A 21,513-nucleotide genomic window follows, 5' to 3' on the forward strand; every position below is an offset into this window, starting at 1 on the left:
TACTTTAAAATAGTAGCTGCGCGATTGTGTTGATGCTCTGGCTAGTCATTAGGATAATAGAGTCTCTGTCATTGCAATGGCAACCAAAACTTCAATGGTCTGTTGGCAAACTAGCCGGGACACAGCTAGTGTTGCGTTAGCATAGCATCAATGCAAACGATAATGCTTGAAGCTAAGTGTTGTGAAAGCTAATTTTGCCGCACAATAAAATCATAGTTGGCACTGGGTCATGAAAGCTCTTAGCCAATGTTGCTAAACCTCCTAGCCACACTTGAGAGTAGTTTAGCCACAAATTCACATACATTTAGCCAGTTCTCATTACTGACTTGTTGATCCCTGCTACATTTGTATACTTTTAAAAATCGATTTTTTAAATGAAATTTTGTGTGCTACATATCAAACTAGATGGCATTTACACTGGCGATAATAGCTCCAAGAGCAGGAAGTGTAGCCATCCCCCCCAGTTTTAAAGGAAAGGAAGTTCATAATATGTCATTTAGATAATTCGTCCACGACAACTCAACAACAAAAAGGATGTTTTCATTATATATGAAAATTGTACTTACTACTTATGTATTATGTCAAAATTGTTGTGTGTGTAGTAAGGCTTCTCCAGTCATTTATTTTTATTATTACTTGTATGACTCCAATTTGCAACCCAAATACACCGGCTTCTAAATGTGAAAAAAGAAGAAGTGAACGTTTTGTACTAGCCTGACGCATCGTCTAAACGTGCCCTAAAAGGGTCATTGCGGTGGTCCAAGATGACCTGTTGGAATGTGTCCCTCAAGCCCAAACGTTTCCATTTCCCCTGATAACACGTTCTTCCAAAAGGTGTGTTAGGTGCTTTGAATCTCGCTGATTGCTCAGTGGCGCCATCCTGCTTTCCTAATGTCAACTTTCACCAGGAAGTCAACTCTATTTTTTTCTGTCACACACAAGAAAGTGGCGACCGCTGAAGTGAGCACACTTTAATTAACATCCCAGCTGGCTTATGGGGGCCTCTTGGCCAAAAGTGACACTTAAATGAGCTATACAGTACTTAAAGAGCTTTGGCTGTAAGAAAGGAGATCTTGGCTGATTATAGGTTGTACGAGGCTTAATTTACACTTGTGTAGACGGCACATGTTCTTGATGGTGTAATGGGTCAGTCACATGACATGGCTGTGTATTAAGTTCCAGGATAAGTGGGTTTTTTTTGTTACAAATTAATGAGTTTTAATAGGGAAAGATTATTTGCGATACAATTGTTTGAAATGGGCGGCAAGGTGGATGACTGGTTAGCACGTCCGCCTCCCAGTGCAGAGGACGTGAGATCAAGTCCGGGCTTCGGCCTTCCTGGGTGGAATTTGCATGTTCTCCCCGTGCCTGCGTGGGTTTTCTCCGGGCACTCCGGTTTCCTCCCACATTCCAAAGACATGCGTGGCACGTTAATTGAACGCTCCAAATTGTCCATATAGGTGTGATTGTGAGTGTGGATAGTTCTTTGTCTCTGTGTGCCCTGCGATTGGCTGGCAACCAGTTCTGCCCGAAAGCCAGCTGGGATAGGCTCCAGAGTTCAAGCGGTTAAGAAAATGCATGTATGTTTGAAATGACCATGCCTATATGTACTACTCGAAATGTACATGTACAATAAGTAGACAGTTAAAAAGAAATCGAATATACATGTTAAGTCATAATTGGGCACCTGCGGTATAATAATTGCGCGTTTATGTTGGAGTGTGTGTGTTGGGGCATGGGAAACACACGTACACACACAGGACATGGTATGAGGAGAGGGGAGTGTGTCTTCTACAGGGAGGGGAGAAGGAGGAGGAGGACAAGGCATGAACGTTCATTCTCCAAAGTTTGAACGTAGTTTACTAGTTTTAATACACATCTTTGTGGCCAGTCCCACAAAGTTAAAGAGAGTTGCGGGTGGGTGCCACCATTTGGACACTAGCAACCAACACAAAAAAATATGTCGGATTCTGGAGTCAATACACACTTGGATGGAATAATTTCAGATTTTGAAGGTTTGTGTCGTTTTTTTAATTGACATTTTACGAGAATAATGTGCATGTATGTGACTGTAATGTATATTTGAATGACTCGTGATCCAAAATTCTGTCTTAGTTGAACATTAGAAATAACTAATCTAAGTATCTGACATTACCAGTATTTTTTTTTTAAGTTTTCTAGGAATCTGTTGAGCTTAACTGCTAAGCATATATCATTAGCATATTTTTGCTAGTATTGTGCTAGCATAGCTTGATTGTGTTAGACAGAAATGTAACTTTTTTTTCTAATTAATGACTTAAAAAAAATTATTTGCCCATCTCATACAGTGGAACCTCTAAAGTAACAGTAAATCTCCCTTTGTTTGTTCAATTTAAAATTTACAATTACAAAAACTAATTCAGCCTTTAAAGTGGCACAAAAATTTAGAATTTGAACTGTCCATCCTGAATTCAAGAGAGCCGGCACTATATCGCTCAAAACCCGCACTGTACCCAAGAAACCTGCACTCATGTTGACACGTGTAAACGTTAAGAATGTTAAAATGCTACCTGGGGAAAAAATGCCTGGACAGTTGATGAAAGTTGTATGATGGTGAAAGTTGGGGTGACCCTGGAATTTCCTCCCTTGTAGAAAGGTTGTTTCGAAATCAACAAGTGTTCGTTTCGGATCATTTCTTTATTTATGCTCCAGTGTCGGGAAAAATCAGGTGTCAGTTTACACGTTGGAACTTAATGCTTTCTAATGTCAGTATTTTCACATTGAGCCAGATGACAACAGTTCATATTTATCCCACGAGGCCACCAAGCTCCATATACATGGTGTGCCTCAGGGCGCGGTTAGTTTACCTTTTACAAATCACTGCTCTTGCCGCAGTCAACACTGAGACAGTTTACGACTGGTCATGTCTGGCTCCTAATGACCAACTAGAAGAAGGTCAAGCTTTGGCAAAACAATAGCGGATGCCAAGGTGACTAAAGTCTACTTTAGTCGACACAAAAAGTTAGTCGTGTGAGTTAGTAAGCGGAAATACGACATGTACATAATAATGGGTCGGTTTTCTATTCAAGAGAACATCGGAAGCCCCCCCCCAAGATGTGTACACAACGCGCGTCTCTTTTGTTTGTGGAACCGACATGGCTTCCTTTTGTCATTGTTGCTTTCTCCCTCTTCTACCTTCATCCTTTTCCTCTTGCCATGCTTTCTTCCTCCAGCTGGTCTCACAATCGCTCATTCATGTTTTCATAGACCAGTGTCGCTTTGTTATTTTGACTGTCTGTAGAAAGGTGCCACGCTAAAAACAAAAACACACACACACAATATTGATCCAATGTGCCATTATAATCAAATAAAAATTTTTTTTAAGTCTTGCGCTGTACCCCAATATTTTTTTCCCTACTTCTTTCTCCAGTATGACTTTTATTGATCCAACCCTTCACAACGGATGACATACTTTTAGACTCTTGTGCTTTAGCCTGGTGTTTCTGTTGGAACCTGCAGGTAGCGGAGGTGTTAAGTGGAATCTAACCACTGTCCGCTGTCAACTGATGTAAATCAAATGTGTCTACAAGGTAGCCCATTAAGTAGAGCAGAACCCGGCTTTACCTGTCAAAGGTTGTTGCCTGTAGCCAAGCACCTTTTAACAGCTGGCTGGATTACCTTGTTACTGTGTGTAAAAAAATTCCACCGGTGATGATATTGCCCCTTAGTGATTCAAACTTTCAGGTTAAACATCTGCTACTACAAAATAACCACAAACACTGTAGGGACTTGACCCAAGATCTGCACGCCTTTTACCTCACGTCTTAAATCTTCATCCAGAACATGCACAGAATTCCTTTTTGGAGGTCGCTCGAACCTGACCAATCTTTTCGTGTGGCTTTTCTGCATTAGTTCTCCCCAACATCAACAATGAGTAGTTAGCATGGGCGTGTGTGTTTGATAGTGTCAAGGATTCGCCTGACAAAGCAAAATAATTTCGATAGCCTGCCCTTGGCTTGCCAAATGCAGTTTGTTTTTGCTGGTTTTCACCACATGGACTATTCATCTGCCCATTCTTTGTGCATAAACTTACAGTTGATGTCTAGAATTTCATGCGGGGATTATGATGACAGGGTTGGTCTGAACCAATATTCACCTCAACTAAAACATGGGCTTTCCAACTTCTTGATTGTCTCTATATTGTGATTGTTCATAGGCCAAAATATAATCTGCCTTTTTGAAGGCAGTCCAATGCTCAGAAAGCATTCTTCCAGGTCAAAATTGACCCAGTAGCACCTCCGGGAAAATGTCATTTCACTTTGGTTGGCATGCCTATCACAATAGAGTGACAAAACAATGAAAGCATGAAATGAAAACTGAGTCGTGATGTTCGCAATGCGAGCCCGAGGGCACTTGGGCAAATGTCTGCCCCCTGGGATGGATTCAATCAAGTGGATTAATCAGCTTCTTATTCTACTAATGCGACATTAATCAGAATACTTTGTAGGCAAATAGAACATATTATCGCGAAGAAAAATATGTGCCGTACTAGAGAGAACACAAAGACACTGATGATGAAGAGGCAGTCTAACCTAACACCTGAGGTGTATTAAAATAAATAACCCTGGAAGTATAGTGAAAGCACAGCTGCATCCATCTTTGTTTTTGCAACACCACTAAACCGTAGCATTACTGTCTGTGCTTCGTTATTCTCCCACTTAAGACATTGATGATTCGTGTTAGGTAGGTAGTCCAACACAGTGTTGTTAATGAGCTTCCTCCATGAAGCGGACGGCTCCATTCCAGCTCATAGTCTGGGAATGCCGTTTCACTGGGAACAATACTCCTTTATCTGATCTGTCATTCCCACTCTCGTGTATCATACTTGTAATATTCATGCTCGCATGATCGGAAACCTATTTCCATGTTTATTTAGTTGACCGCATTGAAAACCCCCTTGGGGAAACCATAATGCCGGAATTGAATGATCGCTTTGGAGATGCTCTGCCTACTTTCCCCCATTCCCTTAAAGTATATTCCCAAACATGAAAGCATACGCGGCTTCCAGTCCACATCTTCTTTTAAATCATGTGCACTTCACTGCACACTCTGTAAATACAAACTCAAGCACTCAAGTTGTGCGCTTTATTCTCAAGCCTGAGGCTGTATAATCACAAAGTAACCGAGAACACAAATAGTCATCGGAACAGGTCAATCACTTCAGCAGCTTTTCCATGACAAACCATGTGGAAATACATACATCACAAATCGTTACCCCTTCTATTATCGTTGCAACTCCTATATATTAAGTTAAAAAAACAAAAAAAACACAACTACCACGAGTGTCGAAAAAGCTCTCAAATGAGTTTAAATTGTTGCCATTAAAGTGTGTTAAACTTTCCTGCTGCTTGTATAATCTGCAGACTAATGTTGGCAGACTAACACATACTTTGGCTGGATTCGAAAGTAGCCACAACCTTGGATGGGATTTCTTTTCAACATTTGGAAAATAAAAGGAAAGCCGGGGTGAGGAGGACACGGGCAAGCGATTAGCACAGTTCTCTAGAATAAATATCCACTTCAAGGCATTACAACAAGCTGTTTTATGGCGCTTGAGTGGATGACGAACTGTGTATCCATGAGAGGTTCAGAAAGCAAATGGGAGAAAGAGAGGGAGGGTTTTAGATAATTACTAGCCCTATAATGTTTTGTGTGAATATCAACTCTACTGAACTTAAAAGTATATTGATGTATATTTGAATTTTTAATAAGACCAAACATCTAATTCAGCATTAGCGTTGGTGCTAACATTGCTAACTAGTGTGTTTAACATTGTTGTCACGTGACATACAAAAAAATTGTTAGCAAGACACAGTGTTGTAACACCAAATGTCATCGACTTTTTACAATGTGGCTGTTATATACAATTGGTGTTCATTCAAATTTAGGTAAGAAGCGTGTTAGCATATTGTATTGTTTTGGCAGTAGGCAATACAGTTGATTTACTTTTCAGACCTGTGTACAAGTTTGCAGCTAGATGATGATATTTAGGAAATGACACAATAGTGTCACACCAAAATGACAGTTAAGGTTAACTGTATAACAGTGGGATCCATTTGTTTGTAGTAGGTGACTAGAGTTCCTATTGTAAAATGTTGACGTTAATTGAAGACACAATATTCTTACACAGATGAATGGCCAAGATTTGCAGTGTGACAGTAAAATCATTAAGAAACATAAACACTCACTGTGTTAGCATTTTAGCACCAAAAAAAATAGCATTATTGCTAAGCTAACGTAGTAACTGTTGTGTTCCTATTCTAACAGTAAAATTATTTTTTTGTTAACACATGATGCTACTGTGTTAGCATAATGCCAAAAAATACTTTCTTTAGTTTAGTTTAGCCGTCCCTGTATAAGTACATTATTGTATTCTGTACATCTATTTTTTTTTCTTTCTTTGAAGTGTCCTTGAGGCGTTTTCTTGTTTTTGTCAAAGGGTGAGTTGTAACAAATGTCCAAGTTGGAATGAAGCATCTGAAAATAGTAAATTAGATTAGTAGTTAACATTGTTCCTCTCCCTTTTGGGTGTACTCGCTTAAAACAAAACAAAACAAAACAAAACACTAATGCAAACTCACATAACATGAGTGTTCTCGTTTCATACGAAGGCACGCACACATGCACAGAATCACCAGAGGCTGCAAACTGATAAAATAATCAACATTTTGGATGGGAGCTGCTTTTAAGTAAGATGACTTGGCTCGTGCGTCATTATGTCAGCAGCTCCTGGGCACTGGCATGGCACGTCATTCATTCTCAGCGAGTGCACTCTACCCAAGGGAGAGTCTCATCCCTCACTATCATCATCTTGTACAGTGCATCTATTTGCTCCTGTCACGACTAACCTCGAGGAAGGATGCGCGCTCGTGTTGCTCATAAAATCTGGGCAAGTGAGCAATTCTTGGCCCATTGTGTGCAAGCATAAAATGCCTCAAATGCTCTTGCATAAAACTCCATATTTTTAATGCGTTACAGTAGATGTAGCATTGAGGTCACGACAAAACAACTCCTACATTTCCTGAAACAAAGTGCTGTGGGTGATGGGAGACCTCCACCATAGGACTTTAGGGTGTTTAAGAGTTGCTATGAGCTTTTTTAATGAGTTTTATGACCTCATGTGCTTGTGCCTGTTGTACAGTATGCTTTATAGACTGCATAAACTTGTGCCTACTAAAGTTAGCGGTGCCTCAAAGGTCAACGAAAGTGCATTGCAGGGCTCTACTTGAATTCTGATTAGGTCGATTTGTCAGGCTAAATTTCCCTTTTAGTTCAATAATATTGGGAATAACAAACTGACACTAAAATAAAAGTTACTGTATTAAGTCTACTGGCAATGTTTTAGGTAACATTTCGACATTGCTAATGGTCATAAAATCAAACTTTAACAGTATAAGACCTTAACTTAATGAGCATAATACACCCTGTCACACAAGTATTTCATTGAAGCCTAAATTGCCTACGGGTGTGAATGCAGAAGTGAATAATTTGTCTTTAATATGTTCCCCATGGACCTTACAGAGTAAGCGCTATAGAAAATGCATATATAGATTTTGGTCAACTTCCAAATTGTAGAATGCTTGAGGTGTTTGAACTTCAAGGTATCAATGTGAGTAATGTGTAATCTTTGTTCTTTACTCGCAGCTCTGAAGAGGTCCTTCGAAGTGGAGGATGTTGACACATCAGCTCACTCTTCTCCCGGCTCCAGACGCACGACCAACTCCCCCCACCGCAACGCCATGTCTCCCACCAGCATCTACTACCGCGACCTGGGCACCGCCGCCGTGGTTACTAACAACAACAACCTCAACTACACCCAACCTCGCTCCATCATGGGCGGAGGAGGCTCCAAGACCCCCGAACCCGTGTCGCGCCGCTCAGAGCTGTCCATCGATATCTGCTCCGCACCCAGCAAGCAATTGGACGCCGCAAGCCCCGCATCCGCGCGCTTTGCAACCAACAGCACCCTGAAGCGCCCCGAGGTCCTCGGCCACTCCAGGACTCCAGAAATGAACCACAAGAGGGAGGTCACTTTTGCCAAGACAGACTCCCCGGGGACACGCCGCAACGAAGGCAGCAGTAACGCCAACGGGACCGGTCGCACACCAGAACAAAGTCACACCCGCAAGTTTGAGCCACCCAGTCCCGGGGACATTCGCAAACCCGAAATCAGCATCACCAAAGCTCCGGTGGAGAACAACGGGCACCACCCGGCCGTGCACCACCCGCACCATCCCAATCCTCACCACAACACCATCGTCACCACCTTCCGATGCTCCTCACCAAACCACGCTGGACGTAAATCCCCTAACCCTGACCGTAAGTCCTGTTTAACCATTTGATTTGACCCACAATACATTGTTCTCTTCCCATAGCAACACCGAGATTCTTTAGCCTTTTGGTGTGTGCATTTCAATCACTTGATAGACTGCCAACAATATGATACATTTAATATACACTAGTATTCACAATGCTACGAGTGTTCATCTCTTGGGTGTAATTTCTGGTTGAACATAAATTGCACTGCAGTAATCTCCACTCCATTGTTGGGGGTTACATTCCAGACCACCCCGGCAATAGGTGAAATCGGCGATATAGAAATAACCTAGAGAAATACTCTTTTTTTTTTATTGCATTTGTAGCACTTAATAAGTGTTGTTTTTTCCAAACTAACAAATGTATAATCTCACAATATATATCAATAATTATGCCCTAAGATTTATTTGTATGTATATGTATTATCAAATGAAAATTTGGCAAAAATTCTGTCGGCGTAACGAACAGGATTACAGAGAATGACATAGAATCGTAAAATTAGGCGGTGCGGATGACTTCTGAGTTATTTCTTCTTCTTCTTTTAAATGCACACCGTTGCAGAGTAAGTTGTATACCACCATCTAGTGGTCAATAATAGAATTACAGCCATAGTAGATGAGATTTAAAACAACATAAGAGTTAGAGAGATAGTAAAGCGCTTTGTGGCAGCTAAGGCTGTTTTTTAAGCGCTATATAAATAAAGACTTGACTTTAGTGTTTCAGTTAAGAGCACCCGTAAAGGTTCTTTATTTTAGGTTCATTCTGAATTTCACTTGAAAACCGAATATCCCAAACTTTTTGTGAGCCGTGGATGTATTATGAAGCAACAACGCCTGATCCCATACAATACAATTTGACAGATTTTTATGCTGGCAACATACTTTATAGTAGCACAATTGCATGGGTCGTGTTAAAAATGCCTTCTTAATTCATATTGTAGCCAAATGTAGTGCTGTTCTTGGACGCATAGCTCTGCTTCTCATATTTTAACCTTGACAGGCTCTGACTCCACTCGAAATTGTGCCTTATATGACCGAGACTTGCAAAAGCCTCCTCAGGGTCACTTTGAAGCTGGGGCTTATCCCAGCTGACTGTAGGTGAAAGGCACATTCTGTTTTTTCCTGTCCCTAATATCTGTGTTGCCACCATAATGAGACATCATAGTACTGTGTGTAGCCCAACAATAAACAACAAACACAATTTGGCTAATTATGCAAATTGACTTTAAGCGCAAAAAGTGAAAATAATGTCATAGTATCATCGTTTTGAACTGGATATTCACCAAAGTTTCATAAAATCACTTTTGTAAATTGTGTAATCTTACAGTAATAATCAATATCAGTAATAAACTACCGGTAGTTAGGAAATCCCACTGGAATTAAAAAAAAAAAAACTTTTTTTTAAATCATATTTTCCATTGATTTGGATGATCTGTTTTCCACTTGCATTTCACGTCTTGCTTCTTTTCCACGTACTCTCTCACCACAGCATCACATTTCTGACCAGAAAAAGCCAGTAACAAAGTGTGTTAAATGTGATGGCTGCGCAGCCCTCAGTCACACAAGCAAGCATGTCTTTTTCCTCGCAGGCCCGTCTGGCATTTATGGTAATCCGTGAACTATTATGATATGTTATGAAAGCTTAACCTTGGCCATTAGTATTAGTTACACTTTAACTACTGTCGTACGGGGGCCGATAAATGCTGGTGTTGTCATACTACTATTAGCTGCTCTGCCAAGTATTTTATAATTAGCTGTTGCTTTCTGGTGAGGATGATGATGGCAGCCGCTTGCCTGTTTATTCCTATTATTCTGGAAGATGAGTTTGAGTAACAGGGACATGCAAAAAGGCCCTACATAACCAGAACGCACTGGGCCGGCTGCCTTCCAACATCACTTCCAGGCTTCGGCTTTGTCATTAGTAACTGTTGCTATTGACATGACAAAATGACACATGTTGTATATTTGAATATAATACCCTTAGTATAAAGACACATATCTGTTTGAAGCACGCCTTGCTTTAGTTTCTCAAAGCTCCTCGGGTTAGTTTTAGTGGTTTTAGCTTGTTAAGGGATGCCGAGATACCAATGTCAGATGCTGACACCGCAAACATCAGCCTGTGCTGTTAGTGATACTCTTTTCTCCAGCAAAGCCTTTATTTATCTGGATTCACTTAACTCGGGCCAGACATTTAAAGAGCGCCGTCCTCTTACTCTGAAACTAAAGTTTTTGCTCCCCTGATGGAGGAAATATCTCACTTGCAATATGACTCAATCATCCAACTTTGCTGCTGCTTCTTTGGACAAACTTTTGGCAGAATTTTTGATTGGTCAGCATTGTTAAAGTATTTAAATGAACTGCATAGACATGGAAAAGACAACATCAATAGGTTGTTATTGTTATTTGCTATTTAGAAAATATCCAGGTAAAAATCCTTTGGATTGCTTATTGGCTTGTTAAAAGCAGAATTGCAACGGTTGCGTCAGTAAAAAGAAAAAGAAAAAAAGAAGCATATTGAATAAGAAAAAGTCATTAAAAAAATCCTACTGGTCTAAAAGTCATATTTTGGGGAACATGTATATTACAAAAACCGAGACCAAGAACGTGTGTGTCTATTTTAGTTATTGAAAAACATTCAAATAAATCATTCTCATTCATTCACATGAAAAGTGTCCATGATTAAATATTTCCTGAATCCAAAAAGCAACTCCTTCGTCTCAATCCAAAACTGTAAATAGAATTTCAAAACATTCATAGAGAAATTCTCCTTGCAGATTCAAATAAATATTTAAAGCATAACAATTTGTAGGTTAAAACATTCCTAGTTTCACAAACTCCATCCGTGAGGCAAACTTGCGTCGTAATAATCGTCATTTTAAACATTTTGGCCTAAAGCAGCTCAAGGATGCGCCACTATTTAGTCGCCAAGACAAATCCAGACAGCAGTCACTCCTTTCAGACTGATTTCTTTTACCTCCATTTCTTTTACCTCATGTTGTGCCGATATTGACTGCTGTGAGACATTAAGGTGATACAGTGGAGAGTTCAAACAAATGGTTGTTGGTAAAATATAGCTCCGTTGTCAGGTGTACAGTGAACAAATCTGAGCATATAAAGGTTTCAATCCAAAACAGACAGTTATATACCCTTTTATTAATTCCTACTCTACCTATAAAACTGTGATTTACTCAAGTGACTTTTGCAAAGTTGGCGTGGGATCAATAGGTGGATGGTTTTGTATCTGGCAACTATCCAACACCTGATAGCAAAAGCCATCCAAAATTGGTCTGCATGCCCTTTTGTTTATCTTTCTTACTTTAGGGTACCTCCTCTTCTGACCATTTAACTCAAGAGGAAATGACATCATATGCCCCTGACACACACACACGATCGCGCTTCCTTCCTTCCTGCCTTCCGGGTTACGTCAACATGATTGTTTCCCCGCCCGGAGGAAACACTTCCTCTTTCCCTCTCGAGGGTCGTGTGATCCAAGTGAGTCCGCTTCCTAGCGTGATCCCATCAAAGCGCGGCCAAAGGAACGCTGGGAAGTGTGTGTCAAAGTTCAACATAAAACGTTCCGTCGTAGGGATTCGCGGTTTCATGTTGCTTGTCATCAGACATCGCAATCTTACATTTCCAAACTCGCCATCACAAACTATGAAAACATAAAGCATCATTTGGATACACTAATGATGCGCTGGCCAGCGCGAGGCTGCCTTGAGACCTCCGAAATGTGTGAGCATCGGCTCGACTGGTGTGTATTGGACGTCTTATGTTGACAGACGGGCCTGCTGTTCGTCAGTCCATCAAACAGCGCCCCCTATATTCTCTGGTAGCATCCCTGCTGTCGTCTAACTGCGCTGCAAAAATAATGTAACAGATTTAATCAAATGGCTGCATGTCTGCATTTTCTTTTCATAAAATATTTTTGTGGGATTTAGTGCGTATTGCAATTGAAGTCTTATAAGTCGTAGAAAAATAACGTATTTTGGGTTACTTTAAAGTTATAAAAAATAACATCAACCTATCCCGCAACCATAAATGCTTTCAAATGAAGGAAAAAAATATATATATATATATGATATAAAAATTTGACTTTTCAAGAGGGCAAATAATAATTAACAACTGTAGTGTTGTGGTTGGGGCGGCACGGCTGGGATAGGCTCCAGCAACCCCTGCGACCCTTGTGAGGACAAGCGGTACAGAAAATGGATGGATGGATGGATGTTGTGGTTGCACAAGTGTGCACACCCTCTTATAACTCCATCATTTAGAGTGCCTCTGATTAACCACAAATACATTTTAGCTGACTTTTTTTCTCTCTTACTAGTAAAATCCTGAAGGTTTTGTGCCTACACTGACTGTTGGCATTTGAACAAGGGTGTGTAGACTTTTTATATCCACTGTATTAATTAATTTTGTCCCTAGACATTGTGCTCTAGCATGGTTGTAGCTCAACTTTGTGTAGCTGCCTTTAGACAACAAACTAGATGGGCACCTTTGTTACTTTGCTGTCAAGTAATGTGCTTCATTTGGACTCAATTACTTCATGACATCAACAATCAGTTCCATATGATTACAGTATAATTTGTGTATTGTCTGTAATTGTTGCCAACATCTGAAATACGAAAAATCAAGTATGGGGTGTAGTGGTAATTAAAAGTTAAAAAAAGAAGAAGAAAAAAAGCTATCATTTAATTCCAACGTCGCTTCTCAGAAGTGTTTCACATTCAAAATCAATTTAATTTGGCTCAACTGGAGACTTGAAATGTATCTCGTGTTGCCCAAATAAACATATAATCCTGCGCTGCATTTATTTCCCTAATTGTGGAGTTTTCATGACGGCAACAAGTGGAGCCATTTGTCTCCTCTTTGATTTGACCTTTTGAAAGTGAGGAGGTGATTAGTTTCTGCCCGAAGATCACGACTCGTCGGTTTGAGATTTGGATCAGCTGTGCCTGATTGCTTTTATTGCGGCACACACACACACACCCCCCCCCCCCCCCACACACACACACACACACACAGGAGCGTGCAGTCCCACTGGAGGTCACGGTGGTCTGTAATGACTCGACTTGTTCCCATCTATTGAGCACAACAATGCTGCAAGATGATCAGCTTTCTCACAGCGCCAGTTGAGACATCCTCTCGGGTGGTTCGACTGGAATTCCTGATCATTAACACGCAAGTTAGCGCTCGGTGATTTTCAAAGCATGTGGTAAATGGGCTCCCCCTAGTGTTGTAGTGCAAGAAATAATCACTGCCTAAGTATGGTTCAGTTGTGTGTGACTCCTATGTTCTGTGAATTCATGGAACTTGGTTACTTTATGAGCATTTAGGTAAGATTTTTAGTTGACCTTTGTGTTCAATACATTTGATTTGAATCATTCTTTAAGTACAGTTCTATAGTTTTCATTATTAAAGCAGAGTGTTGATGTTCACTCTGTCCATAAAGGTCTTTTCACACAAGCTTGTTCACATTTTCCCGCTGGTTGGTCTATTGGCACATCCTCATATTGGATGCGTCTTCTCAAATTTTTCATTTTGAGGGCACGTCACTCACACCCATTGCCCATTGCGTCCGTTTTCGAGCTGCCATAGACTCATAGTGCAGAGGGTTCATTGACCGTGAACGCCGCATTACCAAGTGCAGTGTGAAAAGGCCCTTAGAGTATCTTACGAAACTGTTGAGTATATTTTTAGGAATAAAATCTCTTGCGCCTACTCCACTACTGCATTTTCATGTCGTCGTGATGATCTTCTTTTTAATGCAGAACCTCAGAACTGTGAAGGGGGCTGCGCTAACCACTAGTCCATCGCACTGTGCACTTTTAACATGAAGTAAAAAAAAAATAAGGCGGCAATGAATTTGTGCTTTTTACATAAGACAAAATATTTCAAGTTGCATCCTATTTTTTTTCTAATTTAGTCATTCTTTCCTAAAACAGAAATTACCACCTTAAAGGGCAAAAAAAGAAAAAAAGAAAAGAAAAAGAAAACCACTGCCTTCGCCAGAGTTTTTCTCTTTTGAAAGACCCATTCTTGTGGCTAAAAACAAAAAAACGCTATCTACCCTCTGCTAAGGTCTCATATGACGTCATGACGCAACTTTAGTGAGTAATTTCAGATTTGTTTTCAGCGAACTGAATGCCTACATCCATTCTACTCTGCTTTGTTATGTTGGAATGGGATATATTAACAAGTTGAGGCTTCTTGCAACAGATGAATTAAGATCGATGGTGATGGAAGACATCTTTTTTTGGGGGGTGGGGCGCTGCCCATATTCTAAATGAAAAAATAAACACCAAGAAGATGGTTAACATCTACATTTTGAGGTCCAACACATCCTGTAGTCTAACAAGTGGCAGCTGTCACAAGTCATGTGTGTTTTCCAAATGCGCCACCAGGAGGCAGTGTGACACAGGTGAAACTGGGTGAAACTGGCCAAGCGAGCATACATATTGGCGGCACTCATTTTAGCATGAGAGCAAACATACTCATAGAAGAACAAAGAGACTGAATGTATCCTTATTGAGGAAGTTCCATGATGTATTATGAGAAGACTTTATGTATAGATTCATATCTTAAGATAAAGTGCGCGTCACACAAACAAACACACGCGCACAAAGGGCCTCATCAAACTCAAGGCTTTTTAGCCCAGATGAGGCGTTCGGAAGTTTACATTGAGCATCTGGGGGAAGTCAAAGGTTAAAGAAGTTTCCCACCACTGCTGCCATGACCTTTGTCCTTGTAAGACATTTTGCAAAATCCCAGAACCGCCGTTAAATACACCCCCCACCCCCGTCCCTCCTATTTCCCCACTTTATATCACTTTCTCTTGCCTACACAGTCACATACACCACATGCGAAGAGTCCCGCGTTGACCAAGCAGCTGCAAATGGCACAATTTGTCAGTCACAATTTGTCTCTCTGTAATCAGCCTTTCTCATCTCGGAAAAAGGGGGGGGGGGGGGGGGGGGGCAGTAGTCTGTGGCCCATCAGAGTTTCATGAGGCAAGTCGTGGTCGCATTTACTCTCACTTGATATAATCTGTCCTCAGATAGGCAGGAAAACGAAAGAAGATAACAAATGGGCATTTCCATGTCATAATTAAATTGAGCAAAGTAGAAAGTTGATAATTCACTTGGAAAGTTCACGTGCGGTCAGGACCTCTCTGCTAATGATGTTTGGTAGACGGCATGCTGGAGAGACAATAATTGCTGTGTGTGTGTGTGTGTGTGTGGGGGGGGGGTGTTGTGGACAGGCAGGCAGATGGTCAGTTGCACCACAGTGCGGCCATCTGCTGACTTGTGACGACATGAAGTGGTAACAGGGGGATTTGGGTGTGCGTGTGCGTGCGTGTGTGTATGCATGTGAAGTGAACATATGCTAAAATGCCCAAATCAGACGATGTGTTTTTGTCTCTATTATTAGAGTACTTGCACCAGCTTCTACGGCATGGTGCGTACAGTAAAGTTTTCAAAGGTTTAAATTACATTTAAACACATTTAGGAGACCTTAGCCACTGTAAAGGAAAACGGAATAAAACAAAAGTGAGTAGTCATTTTTATGCTAGTCATTATTATCACACTTTTAAACGATTACAGCTTAAGTCTAATAAGATTTTGGAACATTTTATATGGTTTGAACTCCATGTTTTGTTGTGTTTGAGGTTGAAGTGCACAGCTATGTTATTGACCCTTGTGTGTACTTTTTGTAAATTTGACACACTTCTGACATATTTGAATCTGTCAATCAAACACCCACACATCCCGTATTTTTTACATGTATAAATTGTATTCATTTTTTTTCTTCAAATTAAGATAACAAAAACATAAACACAAACACTGCCAGTGCAAAGACATTTTCACACAAATACACAGCTTAACACACCCGCGCAGTAAAAATCAGGAAAGGTCCAATAGTCCAGAATGAGATGCACAGATTCCACAAATCAATCCCTTGAGGTTGCAGGTCGAGTCCCCTTCTGCTTGATATAGTCAATAAAAGGTCCAAAGATTTTTATAAATGTGTCACGGGAATCAGAATGGCTATACCGAATCTCTTCCAGATAGAAACAAGACACCATATCATTCAGCCATTCACAATAATTGGGAGGCGTAGTGGACTTCCCATTCCCTCAAAATCACCCAACATAACATGATGGCTTGCCGGACTGACATCCCGTATTTTTAATTAAGCCGCAAAAATATCTCTGCTTAAAGGCTCCTGTGGCTGTAAATGATCTCACCGGGTCGTCATGGGGCTGTCCGTGCCACAGCAAGAGCACCTAGCCACCAGCTAGCTAGCGAGCTAATGGGAGCTCTTCTGGGCCGACGGAGCTCCTCGCTTTGTGGCGTGTCAGTGTGCGAGTCCAAATAACAGAGACACTACAGCCGAACAGCGTGTCCCCCCCCCCCCCACCAAAAAAATATAATTTAATTAATGAAACCGAGCTGTTCTCATCTGACTTAGCTGTGTTAAATGACACTCAAGTGCCATTTTAGTACAAATTACTCGACTATTTCCAGCTCTATTAAGGGGAAATCCAAGGGCGCAAAAGCTGTTTTGATTTTCCACATAGACCAAAAAAAAAACAAAAAAACTCGCAAACCCTCATCTATTATTGTGCATTTCACACCACATTTCCACAGCAGACCTTTAGCCTTGCCAAAGAAATAAACTACACAATTGTGGCCAATAAATAACACAAATAAAATAAAACAATGACTTCAATCAATCATGTGCCTCACAGGAAGCCATGACTGTTAAAGTTTAATAATATAAACTCGTAATTCTAATTCAGGGTTTTACTTGACCAAATCTTAACTTTAGCATTGCATCAGTTCACTCTCAGTTGTAGCTATTTAAGATGGGATTGCTATCTTTGTAGCAACATAAAGATTGTGTAAGAGCTTAGGCAAAGTATTGAGGTTATGCTGGTGGATCACTTTTTTTTTTCTGCCAGGAAGTGCAGGAGTTACATCACACAGCAGGATGTACTGTCGATAACATCGTTGAGAAGGATAGAAGCCCGGACACGTTACAATAAATCGGTGTAGCTCAGTTCAGCTTGAACTGATTCAATTGAGAACTGGCGATCCTTACGTCGAAATCATTTCTACTTCAAGGTGCGTAGACCAGATGGTTACATTAAGTAACAGTGTTACATCAGCAGTGTAATACAGTCGTCGGGTTTCCATCCGATTGTTTTGAATTTTTAAGCACATTGACTGAAAATGCGCAAAACTGACAAGCGAGTTATGCCCGTTTCCGTTTGTTCTTCTTTTGCGAATATTAAGAGGGGACTCCGCCGCTGTAGGTGGCGGTATACACCATGGATGTGGATGTGATCCACTCGTAATTTAAAAGAAGAAGACCAGGAAGCGACTTCGCCTTGCGATGACGTCGTTTGAGTTTGCTTTTGTAATTCTTGATCAACCGTAGCGTTTCTTTCTGTTTTCTATCTAAAATAGCATTAATATTCGTTTCTTTAATTAATTCCAAAAATATTTCTGTTTTGTCGTCCCCCCCCAAACATACCTTACTTTATCGTTAGACATTGCTTTGGGACTACAAATGTACGTGTGACGTAATATCCTGTCAAAACGTGCAACGTGTATCCGGTCTTGCCAGCGGTTATTCGCAAAACCTGCTTCCATCGGCAAAATTCGCATTTCCCTTTTTTCGATACGCTTCAAAATCGTGCGTAAAAAACTTTTTGGCGAATTTTGGGCCCTTTTTCGAATTTCTAGCATTTCCATTCAGTTTTATTTTCGCATTTCTTGAAATTTTGAATAAAAATGGGTGGATGAGTGGATGGAAGTCTAGCCTGCCTTTGATCACAACAAATAAAAGAAGCAACAATGGAACGCAACAAATAGATAAAAGTACACAAGAATGAGAATTCTTTGTAACCAATCAATAAACAGCAGCGTGACCAGCTGCTGTACATCTTTATACCATTACAGTTTGGATCGTCACTGGAGCAAAATCTGAAATCTTATGGATTAGTTCCCTCAACCTAGATCTGAGGCCTGCATCTACTGGGTTTAAATATCTGTACCACACCAAAGAGAGAGGCCCTATTCCAATCATCAAAGATCTCTGGTGCCAATCTCACAGGCGTCACCTTTCCCAAAGGTCCATACAACTCCACATAGCACTGATCCCACTTAATATAGCCCACAAAAAGCCTCGACACTGAACATGCAAAATAGAGAACACGTAGGATTCCACATCTGTAAACGTCTGCCAGGTTCCTACACCAATAGCCAGACACCAAAACCTTGTACACTACCAAAGTGATGACGCGGTCCTTCAGATATAGAATAGTACTACAAAGAGTTGTTCTGGGTTAGCCAAAGGAACACGATCGGTGAGATGATCTCGTTGTCTTTGGACATGGAAGATTTTGAGCAGCATCATAACTGGGTCGCTGGGAGGGTTCCGAGAAGACTTCCGCTTCTGTTCTCGGTCGCAGCTAACCCTCCACTAATCCAGGAAGTGGCCATGGATTCCCCAGAAGGCCGATCCCCTGGAGTCGTCGTGTTTACTCTTCATCGGGGAAGGAATTCACTGCAGAACATCAGAAAGAGCGAGGACACGGCGGCGTATGCACATCACTGTCACTCCAGTCAGCAGCTGTCGTGGCGATATCAGGAGGTCTTATCAGATTTGTGGCTTTAGTTGAACGGAAGTGGAGGGGCTATGGAAGCAGTGGAGACGGATTCATTTTACAGCGAGATGCCCAACGACCATGAAATAGAAACCCTGTGTGAGTACCTGTTTGTCTGTTGAGAAAATGCATGTGATGTTTTTTTTGGTTGAGGCAAATCTACTCATGTGGATTAGATAAGCACACACACACACGCACACACATACACACACACACAGGTTTGTTTTACTATCTTTGTGGGGCCATCCCATTGACATAAATGCATTTCCTAGCCCCTACCCCTAACACCAACCATCAAAAATGATCGCCTACCCCTATTCCTTACCCTAACCTCAACCATAACCCAATTCAAACCTAAACTCTAAAACCAAGTCTTGACCCTCAAAAAGAGGTCTAAACTTGTGGGGCTCAGCAAAATGGCACCTCATGGACGGGTGGGCCCCACAACAGAATGTTGGCCCCATTATGTGACAAAAACAAGACTACACACACACACACACACACACACACACACACACACACACATGTCTTGGCATGGCCTTGTTCAGAGATTCTGGGTTTGAATCTTGGGCTCCTTGTGTGGTCCATCTTCATCAGCTTCATGTCTGAAATCTGTATTTTCCATAGGTGTGAATGAGTGTGAATGGTTGTTTGTCTATATGTGCCCTAGTGTCATCGAAGAGTGATGATCACTGCTCACACACATGCTGTCTCCATTTGCACCACAGGGGAGCACCGCAGCCTCCGCGAAAAAACACAACAGGAAGTCTCTGACAGATTTTTTGCTATCTTCCCTCGAGATATGCACTCCGAGCCAGATGTTCCTCCTCTTTCCTCCGTCTCCATGTCTGTCCTCAACCTTCCAACCTTTCCCAGCGGTTCCGCCTACTTCTCCTTTTTTTTTTTTTCCAACCCCCGACCTCCCAAGCAGGAAGTGTTACCGTGTCGCTCGGGCGCTTCAGTCACCGAGGTGACTCGTGTTAATCGCCTCCATGTGCGCTGCGCTCTGATTGGTTCTCAGTAAGCAACCAATCGTGGTGCTCTGGTCTTTCTGGAAGCCAATACTTGGAGCAAGGAGAGAGCAGATGACTTCATTTTCAAAACATTTGACTCCTGCTTGACATTTGTCAATGGAAAAAATGGAGATCCGTCGCTTCTCGCCATCTGCGAGTGCTTTTCACAAGGTTAACCACCGTGCTTGAATTCAATTTACTTACCATAAATTAGTTCGGAGCTATGCGTTTTAGTCTCTTACCAGGACTAATAAAATAACTCTGACGCGTTTGATCTTTAGTTCCCACAAAGAAATAGTAAGGTCAAACACTACTGGTCATGTGTTTCATCCTAATAATTGTTTCCTGAGCGCGTCAATGGAAAATATTGCCCTTGTTGAAAGAGAGATGTACTGTGGGAATGTATCCTTTGAACAGCACAACTCAAAGGGTTCAGTCTTGCAGGAAATTTTCATGTTCACTGAGCAGAAGTATTTGGACACTGGCAGACAGTTCTTATGGCAAATGGACTGCACTACGATGGATTTCAAATGATGTTGTCAACACTTGATAAAGTAAAGATTTTCACTTTTCATTTTACAGTTTCAATGTTTAGGACACAGAAATCCACAAAGATAACATTCACGAAATGCATCTCGTGTTGTGGGCTGTGATTTTAATTAGTGCGCTGTGTAGATGCACACACACTGAGTCACACGCAAACCACAGCCAAGTGTGAACAAGATTTTGTGTAACGCTGACAGGAAGGAAACATTTGTGCTGAATGTTGAGAAACTGCTCTCAATTGTATTTGTGAGCTAATGAGAAAAAAAAAGCCACAGGAACAAAATAATCAAATATATTACTTATGCTTGTAATAACCAGAATCTGTATTTAATCTTTAAGTATGCATCTGACAAAATTGTGCCATTTAGTAATGTTGACATTTAGGGTGAGCAACCACACAGGAAGCAGATCTGACCAATGGAGATTTAGGGTTTGGAAACACAACTTTGTACATTTTCCTGCTGCTGGTTTTCACTCTGAGGAAGCTTTAATTAAGTTTTTACATTAGTCATGTTCACACACAGACACACACACACATGCGCATAGTCTACTGGGGGCGGGAAGGGACCGAATTAAAAGAGAGGCTATGCATTTAAAACAGTTCGGGATGAATAAAGTATCTATTTTGGTATGCATTTGTCAAAAATACCCAAAGATCAAGAATTATACACAAGTTTTACAGCACGTTTCTTGTTGTGGTGAAATGATCTCATTGTAGGGGCAGATCTGTTTTATGCAGCGAGTCAGCCGTATCAACCGAATTATCTTTGACAAATTTACAGGTAAACATACAGTACAGTAGATCACGCAAGCAATTATAGATTATTAAATTTATCTGGCCCAATTTCCTTAATTTGATGGGATCTCGCCCCCAGCTTGAAAGACGAAAAATCTCTCCCCACTGTAGATTTTTCTACAGTGG

At 41.0% G+C, this 21,513-nt stretch overlaps 1 protein-coding gene across 5 annotated transcripts in view; it reads left to right on the plus strand.

The window, feature by feature from the left end:
• septin9b (septin 9b) overlaps positions 1-21,513 on the plus strand; it is a 74,527-nt gene that overhangs the window by 23,846 nt on the left and 29,168 nt on the right. For 4 of the 5 annotated variants that reach the window (XM_086082609.1, XM_086082608.1, XM_086082611.1 and 1 more), the window contains one exon: positions 7,684-8,358. In XM_086082609.1, the coding sequence (XP_085938735.1) occupies positions 7,684-8,358 (675 nt within the window). Of the gene's footprint in view, positions 1-1,907; positions 2,016-7,683; positions 8,359-21,513 lie in introns of those variants that run through there. The other variant, XM_086082607.1, reaches the window with a different exon arrangement.

The sequence above is a fragment of the Leptonotus elevatus genome, chromosome 8 (genome assembly GCF_054856555.1).
Source record: "Leptonotus elevatus isolate MCC_2025b chromosome 8, RoL_Lele_1.0, whole genome shotgun sequence".
Lineage (NCBI taxonomy): Eukaryota > Metazoa > Chordata > Actinopteri > Syngnathiformes > Syngnathidae > Leptonotus > Leptonotus elevatus.